General features: G+C 36.6%; 2 protein-coding genes across 2 annotated transcripts; both read left to right on the top strand.

Moving 5' to 3' along the window:
* Positions 1 to 2,590: 2,590 nt before the first annotated feature.
* On the top strand, positions 2,591 to 9,960 carry LOC110728988 (protein NETWORKED 1D-like). The gene is made up of 4 exons (XM_021908680.1): positions 2,591 to 2,829; positions 3,374 to 3,576; positions 4,016 to 8,091; positions 8,568 to 9,960. Exons 2-4 carry the CDS (start codon positions 3,489 to 3,491, stop codon positions 9,720 to 9,722), a joined length of 5,319 nt encoding a protein of 1,772 aa, XP_021764372.1. The 5' UTR covers positions 2,591 to 2,829; positions 3,374 to 3,488; the 3' UTR covers positions 9,723 to 9,960.
* On the top strand, positions 9,601 to 12,572 carry LOC110728989 (receptor like protein 30-like). The gene is made up of 2 exons (XM_021908681.1): positions 9,601 to 9,723; positions 11,099 to 12,572. The coding sequence occupies exon 2, from the start codon at positions 11,118 to 11,120 to the stop codon at positions 12,132 to 12,134; it is 1,017 nt and encodes a 338-aa protein (XP_021764373.1). The 5' UTR covers positions 9,601 to 9,723; positions 11,099 to 11,117; the 3' UTR covers positions 12,135 to 12,572.
* Positions 12,573 to 12,832: the final 260 nt, after the last annotated feature.

Here is a 12,832-nt window from a genome sequence, read left to right as displayed (position 1 = left end):
GAGGCGCCACCGCCGTGGCTGGGCGTCCAGGTCAGACGCCAGCCCCCTGGTCCCGGCGGCCGGAGCAGACGCCACCACCAGGGGCTGGGCGTCCTGGCCAGGCGCCCTACCACTTTTTTTTTTTTTTTTTTTTGTCTAATATTTTTTTTTTTGGAAAATCAGAATTCTTTTGTTAATGTTTAATATTTTTGTTTTATGTGTTAATGTTTTTATTTCTAATGTATATATTTTTTTTTAAATCAGAATTTTTTGTTTTAATGTTTAATTAAAAAAAACAAAAACTTTAAATAAAATTTAAAAAAAATTACAAAAAGTTTAAATAAAATTACAAAAAAAAAAGAAAAATAAATAAATAAATAAATAACAAATTACAAAAAAAAAAAAAAAAAAATTACAAAAATTAGGGGTGGCGTCTGGCCAGGACGCCACAGCCATGGTGGCGGCGTCCTGACCAGACGCCACCCCTACTTTTCGTAATTTTTCCCCCGGATTATCTCGCTTTCCGGCGACGATGACGGCTCTTCGGTGTCCCTCGGCGATCCACTCCAGCTCCACATTCTTCGTGAGAGTGAATTACGGTTTCGGTAAAAATTAGAAAAAGGGCAAAAGAGTCAAAGTAAAAATATTTGTGAGCTTTATGTGGAGATTTGCGGGCGACGTTTAACAAATCCCTAAAAAATAATTTTTCTTAGTACCCCTTTAATCATTCAAGTTTTGTATGACCTTTATTTTTTTTTTATTTTTTTTCCACTATTTGATGTATTATTTGATTTGTGTTTTTTTTTTTTTTTTTTTTTTTTTTTTTTTTTTTATGGGAAAAAAATAAATCATGTTAGAAAATATCATTTGGTCAAATCATGTATTGCACGAGACTAATCTAGCTAAAACAACTATAACGAATTTCTATTTGTACAAGCATAACAAATTAATACAAGTCACGCTTTTTCTCATAAAAAAAAACATTTCATTTAAAAAAGTTAGACTCATTTAGATCATCATATCTTCAATTATGTGTAAGTGAAAAAAAAAGTTCAAATTTAAAAATTACGTGGAGACGGATATTAGTATATGTATATCATACTATATAAATAAGGGTAATGCTTTAGGGATACATATAAAATTTTAATATACCCCGTAATTCATTTTTAGTATTAACTATGAAGTTGGGAATTTATCAACAATTCACGAGCAAATCAGTGTAATAAATGTTTTTTTTTTATTGTCAATTCTTTTCATTTTTAGCTTTTTATATGCAGCCCTAAGAACAATTTCAATGGCAAGCTGATTTGACAATTAGCTTGTCATGCCACATAAGCTTATAAAGTAATTATCATTTTAGCTACTTTTTGCTCTAATGGATAGCTATTAGCTTAGTAGTTATTGTTGGATAGAAAATACATGGAAAGAGCTTAATTAATGCAATAAACATTTTATTTTGGCAAATTTAATTTCCAAGCAAATTAGCTTGGCAAAGCTAATTTGCGCCAAGCTAATTGAGTTTTCTAGCTCCAATGGTCAAGCTAGTAGCTAAGGAATTATTAAAATTGCAAGCAAGTCCCTAGCTACAACCATTGGAGTTGCTCTAAGGTGCCTAAAAAAAATAATTGCAGCCCTAAGACTGCATATATTTTTTCCTAGAAATTAAATAAGATATAATCCAAATTATTTTACTTTTGACCATAAAAACAATAAATTAGTCGAAATTTAAAATTAGATGTAGGGCCTGTTCACATTTACTTAATTTTAGTTCAGTTCAATTCTGCTCTAATCAGTTCAGTTCAGTTCAGTTCAATTCAACTCCAATCAGTTCAATCTAGGTCAGCTCCCAATTTCCCTCTCTCATCAAATATACTCCGTACATTTCAGCTCAATTTAGTTAAAGTCTAATCAGTTCAGTTTAGCTCAATTCAGTAAATGTGACACAGATCCGTAGATATTTTAATAATCTAAGTTATTGACTCTATGACCCAAACATTCCGAAACAAGAACATAAAAAGAAAAAGGAGGGAATATCATAGCGTATGTTAGGCAGTATCATATATATACGCATCTTATGATACCATTGACCAAAATCTTCATTGATCATAATAAGGATCTTAATATCTTATTGCATTGAAAGAGGGATCTATTAGAATAACTTGGGTTTTGCGTAAGCTTAGAGTATTAAAATATTCCAATTAATTCATCAAACATACACAAAATTTCATATTATATGCTTGATTAGCAAAATAATGATGTCCATCAACTTCTAGAGACCCAAAGAAGAACCAACATTTTCAATAATCTCATTTAAGGCTAATTTCGTCATTTAAAATCTCATTAACCTAGTCAATATTTTTGCTAACATTGAAAAAAATACATCTTACCAAATCAAATCAAATCAAATTAGTACTTAATTACCAACGTTCTTCTCAATTAATTACAATCCCATAGGATTTGCCCCAAATCTCTCAACTAAATTAAGAAATTAAAATCACCCCAAAAACCAATTATTTTCATTTTTCATATAAAATACTTAAACTTTGGGACCCACTTGATAAAATATAACGTATAAATACGATTCAAGTACAATATAACCCCAAAAAATACATAAAAATAAAAAATTTTGTCAATAATTGTTTTCTTTTTCAGCGTGACAGCCCTCCAAACAGTAGAAAGCAGAGAATAAAAGGCAAAGTAAAAACAGAGGAGAGAGAAAATAAAGGTACACAGAGGATCAGTTCTGTAGTTCTAGAGAGAGAAAGTGAGAGATCCAACGGTAATGGGGTGAAAAACATGGAGTCAAACTGAAGAATTCAACTGGGTTTCATTTTATTCAATTTTATTTTGGTAAGTTTTAATTTAATTTTTGATATATTATATAGTTTTTGTATTTTGTCTTGGATCATTTTGACTATTGAATGAGAAACTAAAAATCCCAACCTTTTTTTTTTTGGGTTATGGTATTAAATTTCATGAATTTAGGATTTTTAGACTTGTCATAAACTCATAATTTAATTTCAGAATTATGTTGTTGGGATTTTCCAGTTGATTGGTGGATTTTGGTTGAATTAGTAGCTTTAATAAAGTTGAAGTATTCAAGATGATTCCTTTTCAATGAAATAATCATGGGTCTGACCATCTAAGTATAATTTGTCCCTTTTATTTCATAAGCTTTTGTTTTATGTAATTAATTCTGGAAATTTGATCTTATTGTAAAATTGGGGTTTTGGACTGCCTGTTTGTTGAATGTTCAGGTGCTTTGGAAGGGAAATTTTGGCCTGTTTTAACATAATAAGATTATTATATGTTTGCCCCGTTTGTTTTGATGGAAAACATTTTTCGAGAAAATGATTTTGGTTATTAACCCGAGATCATTAATTTTGGTTTGCAGGTACATATAGTTGAAGGGTACAGTACCTTGTATTTTGTGTAGCACTTTGTGCTAAGTGATTAAGGCAGTTTGATCAGGCTGGCATTGTGAAATTGAGATAGTTTTTGACTGAATTATGGCGAAAAGTAAAGACATGTATTCTTGGTGGTGGGATAGCCATATTAGCCCGAAGAATTCGAAATGGCTCAAGGAAAATCTCACAGGTATAATGTGCTTTTCTTCTGGCTTTGTTTTGTTGCAATTTTCAAGGCGATTTATGCAACTTCTTGTTAGATATTTGGTTTGCACGATGTCAAGATTATAATTTGTTAAATTGAGTAGTATGTGATGTTGAAATGTTTGTATAGTTGTATTGTATGTGTAGTGAATGGTTGGATTTTTTGAAGGTAGATTTAAAAAGGTTGAATTGCTTTTTTTTGATGTTTGAGTATTGGAAGTATTGTAATATCCATTCTGGATTCATGCAAATGCTGTACTTATTGTGGTGTTTAAGTGTTAATATGCAATTGATGTCGAGTCTGAATTTGGAAGTGTTATCATATCTAATCTTGTCACAATTTCTGCCCTTTCTATACTGCAAAAATTTGTTCCGAATTTCGCCTTTCTAGCTATAGTGATTAACTCTTGCACTCTTTCTTGTAGATATGGATAGCAAAGTGAAAACAATGATAAAACTCATTGAGGTAGATGAGGACTCTTTTGCAAGGAGAGCTGAAATGTATTATAAGAAACGGCCTGAGCTTATGAAATTAGTTGAGGAATTCTATCGTGCATACCGTGCTTTGGCTGAAAGATATGATCATGCTACAGGGGTGATTCGCCAGGCTCAAAAAACAATGGCAGAACACCAGGTTCCTTTTATAATGAATGATGATGGGCCTGTTAATGGCACTCAAGATTCCGGTCCCCATACGCCTGAAATACAGGCTCCTATACGAGCTTCATTTGATCCTGATGAATTGCAGAAGGGTGCAATGGGTTTATCATCTGAGTCTGAAACTGTAGCTGGTAGAAAGGGAACAAAGCAGCTGAATGGGTTAGGGAAGGCAAGAAAAGGTCTTAAATTTCAAGAGGCAGAGGAGAGGGAAATCGTGGAAAAGATTGAGAAGCATCTTGCCGAGACTAAAGCTTTCTCCGAATCTGAGAGATTAGGAAAATCTGAGACTGACATTCAAGCTCTGAAAGAAGCCCTTGCCAAACTAGAAGATGAGAAGGAAGCTGGCTTACATCAGTATCAGCAGACTTTAGAACGATTGTCTAAACTAGAGTCTGAAGTCTCTCAAGCCAAGGAGGATTCTCATGGATTCAACGAACGAGCAAGCAAGGCTGAAGCTCAAGTGCAAAGCTTGAAGGAAGCCCTGGAAAAGGTAGAAGCTGAAAGGGAAACTAGTCTGCTTCAGTATCAGCAATGCCTGGACAGGGTATCCAGCTTGGAAAGCCATATATCTCGTGTGGAAGAGGATGCGGGACAGCTTAATGAACGAGCATGCAAAGCCGAAACAGAAGCTGAAGTGTTGAAAGAAGAGCTTTCTCGATTGAAGGCTGAAAAAGAATCTCTTCTTTCCAAGTATATGGAATCTTTGGAGAAGATAGCCAACTTGGAGAACAAATTGCTGCTAGCTGAGGATTATGCCAGCAGGACTAGTGAGAGAGCTGACAGAGCTGAAAAAGAAGTTGAATCTTTGAGGAAAACTATAACCAAATTAACTGAGGAGAAGGAAGCTGCTGTTCTTAAACATGAGCAGTGTTTGGCCAAGATAGTGACTTTGGAACGTGAAGTTGTTCTCATGCAGGAAGAGGCTGAAAGGCTAAAAGCTGAGGTTGAAGATGGGGTAGCAAAGTTAAAGGGAAGTGAAGAACAGTGCTATCTATTGGATAGGTCAAATAATTCTTTGCGGTCTGAGGTGGAATCGTTGGAACGGAAAGTGGGTTTTCAGGACCAGGAGCTATCTGAGAAGCAGAAGGAATTAGGTAGACTTTGGACATGTGTGCAGGAAGAGCGCATGCGTTTTATGGAGACTGAAACTTCTTTCCAGTCACTTCAGAATCTGCACTCGAAAGTCCAGGAGGAACTCAGATCTGTTGCTGCTGATCTTCACAAGAATGTTCAACTTTTGAAGGACCTCGAGAATCAGAAACAGAATTTAGAAGACGAAGTTCAGAAGGTAAAGGATGAAAACATGAGCCTCAACAACCTTAACCTGTCCTCAGCTGCTTCAATAAGAAGCATGGAAGAACAGATCTTTGATTTGAAGGAGGGTAAAGGGAAGCTTGAACATGAACTGGAGCTTCAGCTTGATCAGAGGAATAATCTTCAGCAAGAGATATCCTCGCTGAAGGAGGAAATAAATAGTCTGAGCCAGAGACACCAAAATATGTTGAGGCAGGTGGAGTTGGTGGGCTATGATTCAGAATCTTTTGGTTCATCTGTAAAAGAGATGCAGGATGAGAACTCAAGGCTCAAAGAAAGCTTCCGGAGTAGTGAGATTGAGGTAGCTACGGTAAAGGAGAAGCTGAAGGTAATGGAAAAACTTGTTCAAAAGAATGAGCTTCTGGAGAATTCTCTGTTAAATTTGAATGCTGAGCTAGAAGCTGCAAGAAAGAGGGTGAAGGAGTTGGAGCAGTCCTTCCAGATGCTTCTAGGTGAGAAGTCTACACTTGTTGCCGAGAAAGGTTTTCTGATATCTCAGTTACAGATTACAACTGAGAATCTAGAGAAACTCTCAGAACAGAACACTTTCTTGGAGAACTCTCTTTTCGATGCCAATGCAGAACTTGAGATGTTGAGGGTAAAATCTAAAGACTTGGAACATTCATGCAAGATCCTTGATGACCAGAATTCTGCCCTTATTGCGGAGAATCAAACATTGACATCTGAGCTGGAAACAACACACTGTAAGTTAGAAGAACTGGGTAAAAGACATGCAGACTTGGAGCAAAGATTCACAAGTTTGGAGGAAGAGAGAGAATCCACAACTCAGATGGTACAAGAACTGCAGGTATGCTTAGATACTGAAAAGCAAGAGCACACTTACTCAAACCAGTTGAGTCAGACTCGGATTGCTGATTTGGAAAAGCGGATTTATCTTCTTGAAGAGGCGGGTGATCACATGAGAGAAGAGTTTGAAGAAGAATTAGATAAAGCTGTTAATGCTCAGTTTGAGATCTTCATCCTGAGGAAAAGTATTCAAGATCTGAAAGACAATAATTCTTCATTGCAGAAGTACTCTGAGAAACTTCTGGAAGCATCCAGGATGTCTGAGAAACTCATTTTGGAACTGGAGAAGGAGATTTTTGATAAGCAAGATGAAGTTAGTGTGTTGTCTGGTCAAGTAAAAGGATTGAGAATGGGGATCTTTCATTTGTTAGATGCACTGGAATCTGATGCAGGTTCAACACTTGATGACTGCGGCAATGAGGATCAAAGAGTTGTGAACCGTATTCATGGAAAACTTGATGATATAAAAGCATCTCTGTATAAAGCCTGGGATGAAAATCAAGAACTTGTAATCCAGAAGTCTGTTTTCCTTGCAATGCTTTGGCATCTTAAACAAGATTTGGCAGATTTAAATGCTGTTATACACTCCCTCAGGCAGGAGGTTGAAAGCAGGAACCAGGAAGTAAATCAACTCCAGAAGGAGATACAGAAGCTTTTGGAGAGTAATGAAGAGTTAATTCTCAAAGTTAGGGAGGGAAGTCAGAAAGAAGTTGTTCTTCTCACTGAAATGGAAGATCTCCGGGAGAAGCTGTTTAATCTCCAGGGGGCTTATGATGATCTACAGAAAGAGAATTACAAGGTCGTCCAGGAAAAGGGATCATTGATGAAGGCATTTGAAGATTTGGAGGAGGAGAAGCACAACCTACAGGATGAGTGCTCTTGTATGGTAGGGGAGGTAGTTGCACTGGACAATCTGTCATTTATTTTCAAGAATGTCATCTCTGAGAAATCAAAGAAAGTCATACAATTGACTGGGCATATTGAAAAGCTTTGCAGCGACAATAGTATTCTTGAGGAGAAAGTGCAAATAGTAGAGAGGAAACTAGAAGATGCTCGTAGTAAAAATATCAATTTTGAGCTCTCATTGAAGAAGTCAGAGAATGAACTTAAAGAAGTAAGAGTTTCAAATGATAGGTTAAAGGATGAAATAGCTAATGAAAAGAATCTTTTTTGCTTGAAAGAAAAGGAGCTTCTGGAAGCAGAGTCAATGAAAGAGAATCGGGATATCCGATTACTTGAATTGTCCAAGAATTATGCTGAACAACTGAGAGAATGTGAAGACCTTCATGAACTTATTGAATATCTGGATTCACAGATTTCTAAAATGCAGAAGGAGCATGAAGATAGTGAAGCAAGAATCCGGGTTCTGAGCTCTGAATTACAGAAGGGAAAAGACGAAGTCAAACTATGGGAGACTGTTGCAGGCACTTTTTTCATTGAGCTACAAAGCTCCAGCGTACGTGAAGCATTGATCAAAGAAAAGTTCTCTGAGCTTCTGAAGGCTTATGAAATTCTTGAAGAAGAAAGTTATTCCAAATGTGTAGATGTTGTTCAGTTGAAAGAAAGAGTTGGGACCCTGGAAGGTGAAAATTCTGAAATTAAGGCTCGATTGGCTGCTGATCTCTCAGCCATTATGTCCCTGAAGGATTCCTTGGCGTCTCTTGAGAAGCATGCTAATTGGCACCAGAAGATTCACAAAACTGACAACGAGGAGAAAGAGGTACTTTTTTGACTGATAAAAAAATCACCTATTTTTCTAAATTTAATTGATGAATGTTTTACGCAAAGAATTTCCCCTCCCTTGGTGCGCGCATTGTTACGCAAACAGCTGCAATATTTGAAAAAAAAAAAAACAAGTGGATTGTTATGAGATATTGTCATTGCAGAATTTAATGTCACACAAGTACAGATCTCCATTGCAAGACTGCTTCTACCAAACATGTTTTATAGTAGTATTTTATTTTTTATCCAATATAACTTTTCAATATTCCCAGTGAAATTCTCTCATCAGTGATATTCATTGTTTTATGTGAGGAGGTGGTGTGTTTTTATGGACTTCTATTTCTGTTGCTAACCTAGTTTAGTACTGCTGCCACGCTTGGATCTTTTTATATTTCTTTCTTTTTCCTGCATTTTGTGTTGTTTGAAATCTTCTAACTGTTATTGAATCGTTGCTCACATTGTTCATGTTTTTAGGGTGTTGAAAACAATGAAAACCAGAATGAAGATCAGGCACCTGTGTTTGTGAACTTGCATGACATTCAGGCCAAGGTCCAAGATGTGGAAAAGGCAGTCATAGAGCTGAAGCAGCAAGCAGAAGAGGAAAACTCTGGTGTCCGTTCTGAGCTAGACTCAGCATTGCGACAAATCGAGGCACTAAAATCTCAAAGCAGCTCACGCCGTGGGAGTGGAAGATTAAGTAGGCGTGTTGCATCACATCCAGATGAAACAAAATCCCGAAAAACAAATCCTGATGTCTCACCTCCAGAGGAGGAGCTTCTGATGAAAGACATTATGCTTGATCAGGTATCGGATTGTTCATCCTATGGGAAAAACAGAAAAGTGACAGGGTCCAATGATCAAATTCTCGAGTTATGGGAAACCATTGACCAAGCAGGCAGCATTGATCTCACAGTGGGCAAGCAGAGCAGAGCAGCTCCTACTGTTTCCAACAAGTACTCTCACCTCGACTCTGTAAAAGAGAGCAGGAGTGGTCGTCCCTCAATAGAGTCAATGGTGGAGAAGGAATTAAGAGTGGATGATCAGCAACTGACTTCGAAGAGATTTATGAATCCCGAGCAGGAGGATAACAAGAGGAAGACCTTAGAGAGGCTCGCTTCTGATGTTCAAAAGCTAACCAACCTTCAGATAACAGTGCAAGATCTGAAGGAGAAGTTGGAAATGACTGAACACAACTCCAGTAAGGGAAAGGGTATTGAATGTGACAATGTCAAGGAGCAACTCTTGGAAAGTGAGAATACAATCCTAAAGTTGTTCGAGTACAGTGCAAAACTAATGAAGAACATTGAAAATTCCTCAACAGCATCGTCTTTTGATGGATCAGTTACGGCTGATTCATCAGAAAACGGGGGTGGTAAGAGGAGGAGATGCTTGGAGCAAGCACGGAGGATATCAGAGAAGATCGGTAGGTTGCAGCTTGAAGTGCAGAAGTTACAGTTTCTTCTAATGAAACTTGACAATAACAAAGTAGGCAAAGGTGGAACCCGAGTAAGTGAGCACAGTACGAGAGTCCTCCTACGAGACTATCTCTATGGTGGAACTAGGACCCCACGCAGGCGGAAGAGAACTCATTTCTGTGGATGTGTGCAGCCTCACACTAGAGGAGACTGAGGTTGGTGAGGTGTTTAAAGCTTAGAAATTCAATCAGTTTTAGCTTTTCTTGTAATTTTTTCCCCTAATCTTTTAGAACTTGTTGACTTGCATATATTCTCTTAATTTTTATGGGAAAGAGAATCTGGTGTACAATATACATGCTAGGCTTTGTTTAATTTAGGGCTTTAATTTTACAACAAGTTAATGCATTTAGGAAGCTAGTTTTTCCCATGATTATTAAATAATCGATTTCTACCTCAGAGCAATTCTCGAGTCATTTTTTGCTTTACATTTAACTATTGCCTCCGTTCTGAAATGAGACCTCTCATAACTTAGAGTATGAGCTGTACTACGCGGCTATGCAGGAGAAGTTGATGTACTTGCAGATGCAACCGGCTTTTGCTTTGTGCATCAAGTGTGATAGCATCAGCAGTTAATCAAGCAATTTCCTTTTTTTTTTTTTAATAAAAAATTTATTGTTTAAATGTAGTCTCTAGTATGTAAAGTTATGGCCTGTGTAATATTTTGATGGATAAATTAGATAATATTCTATGAGATAAGATTGCTGAATGAATGAAAACATGTATTCCACAAGCGTCATTCAACTTGCCTATCTTATTAAACACAATTAGTACATTGTTAGAAAAAAAAATTTGGCCTTTGGAAAACAATTAGAAATATACAAGGAATTTATTTGCTCTCTAACTAGCCTCGTAGCAAGGATGATCTACATTAAGGCTCATATGGCCCCGACCCCATAACTTTCTTATGCGATTAGAAATATACAAGGAATTTATTGCATTAAATATGGATAGAAAAAACTATTTCAAAGAGATTAAGGTAATTGTATTTCTAAATCTGAGGGAATTGCAAGCATGTTTTACAAAAGTAGCTAATGATAAAGCCTAGATAGTACTCGTACTTTCTTTGCATATAATAGTGGAAATCAAAAAAGATTAGAGGCTTTTACATTTCTAGATTCTTTGTAAATAAACGTCTGGTTTGTGTTGCTCCAACTTGTAATATTGACATCTCCAAAGACAAGTCAAGTATCTGTTTTGTTCTTCCCTTTTCTTCTCTAGATGATTTCGGTTTTTCAATGTTTTGTGACAAATGCTATGCCCCGTCTTCCCCGTTAGTAGACTTGTCGATTGTGATTCTTAGCTTCAAGTACCATCACCACATATACATTCAACCAAGTGACTGTCTATGGCTATAAAAGCCACCCATTTCTCAATTTGTTATTTGCCAGTAAAAAATTATTCACTCACAAAATCAGATATATCAAAATGGGTTTGGGATGCTTTACATACATGCTTCTTTTAATTTTTACTTTTTCAATACTTGTTTTCGATTTTTCCGTGCTTGCTAATTCTAACCAGCCTTCCTTGCAGCAATCGAAGCCACTGTGCCATGATCAAGAGAAGATTGCATTGCTTTGAGGGTAATCTTCCAAAGTCATTAGTCAATTGTACTTTTCTTGAGGTACTTGATGTCGGAAGCAATCGTATTAATGACACTTTCCCATCATGGTTAGGAAGTATTCCCATGTTGCAAGTTCTTATCCTGAGGCATAACAACTTCTACGGGAAGATAACAACCCCATTCCGTGGTTCAGTTTGTAATGATTTTCACAGGCTGCGTATAATTGATCTGTCATATAATTATCTCACTGGTAACTTGCCATCTGGGTATTTTCAGAGTTGGGATGCAATGGCAATTTCAACTGAAAACTTATCAAACTCATCCAATTCTTTATTTTTTATGTATTATGTCGAAAACTATCAAATTTGGCCTTATGATGAGATTTACAATTATGTTGTCACCATAACAAATAAGGGGAGTGAAATATTTTACCCAAAGATATTGACCGTATTGCGAGTCATTGATTTTTCAAGCAATAAGTTCACAGGTAGAATCCCTAAGGACATTGGGAATGTTAGAGGACTTCAGACACTTAATCTATCCAACAATAATCTTGTAGGTCCTATCCCATCTTCTCTGGCCAACATTACAGGCCTCGAGTCCTTAGACCTTTCTGAAAACATTCTTTCAGGTTCGATCCCTCGGGAGTTGACAGTGTTAAACTTTCTTGAGGTCTTCAATGTTTCACACAATCGTCTAGTTGGACCAATACCCGAAGGAGAACAATTCAATACTTTTGACAATAGTTCCTTTGTTGGGAACTTGGCATTGTGTGGAGCTCCATTGTCTCAAAAATGCAAGAAAGACTCCATTCCATCATCACCTCCACATAACGCAACAAATGATGAAGAGGATACTGAGTTGATTGATTGGATCATCAGATCATTGGGGTGTGTAAGTGGATTTATAATCGGCTATGTCATTGGGAAGATATACGTGGATGATCGACATCATGATTGGTTTGTGGAGACTTTTGGAAGGATAACGAGGCCGAAAAAAGAGTGATGAGGAGGTCAACACAAAGGCTCAGGAGAAATTGAAAAAGCTGTAGTTGCAAGGCTTCCTATCTTTTTGTTTCCTAGTACAGTGTTTTTTGCTTATGTCTATCTTGTGTATTATCCAGTGTTATGTCATGTAATATTTTGCTAGCTATATGAATAAGATAGCACCCTATGAGAATGTGTTAAATTTTTGAACAAGGAAGAGGAGAGTTTGGGCCACAAACAAGGCTTTGGAGCTTCCATACTAAAACCAATTGGCAATAGTAGGAGTAACTCCTCTACCTTATAAAGTGGAACTAACTCTCCTCTTTCTCCAATGTGGGACACTCACAAGTGGGCTACAATGGGTTTCAACACCATGATATATTCCTGCTGTGACCTGTGACATTTTATCAAAACTTATTCCTAACATTATTGTGCTGCTTTTGTTATCAACTTTGTTTCTAATTTTCTATTACAAGTATTGTGAACTAAACAAGCTGAGTAGCCGACTACACTAATGAGTAATAACTACTTAAGCTTTCTTCTTGATTAACAATTTCATGAATTTCTTGCTTATCATTCGGTTCATGTGTTTCGATATTCTTGAAATAGCAGGCTTAAGCCTATAGTGCATATTTAGAAATATTTAGGTACGTCGATGAATTTAAAAAAAAAAAACAAATTCTACACGCATCATAAAGCTTGCCAACAACTCCGTAT

This window comes from Chenopodium quinoa, unplaced genomic scaffold (genome assembly GCF_001683475.1).
Source record: "Chenopodium quinoa cultivar QQ74 unplaced genomic scaffold, ASM168347v1, whole genome shotgun sequence".
Lineage (NCBI taxonomy): Eukaryota > Viridiplantae > Streptophyta > Magnoliopsida > Caryophyllales > Amaranthaceae > Chenopodium > Chenopodium quinoa.
This window is presented reverse-complemented; position numbering and strand designations above follow the sequence as displayed.

Bases quoted from the DNA above. Each gene is read 5' to 3' on its own strand.
- LOC110728988 (XM_021908680.1), top strand. From the start codon at position 3,489: ATGGCGAAAAGTAAAGACATGTATTCTTGGTGGTGGGATAGCCATATT. The intron at 3,577-4,015 runs GTATAATGTGCT...TCTTTCTTGTAG, and splicing joins GCTCAAGGAAAATCTCACAG to ATATGGATAGCAAAGTGAAA. The intron at 8,092-8,567 runs GTACTTTTTTGA...TCATGTTTTTAG, and splicing joins CTGACAACGAGGAGAAAGAG to GGTGTTGAAAACAATGAAAA.
- LOC110728989 (XM_021908681.1), top strand. From the start codon at position 11,118: ATGATCAAGAGAAGATTGCATTGCTTTGAGGGTAATCTTCCAAAGTCA.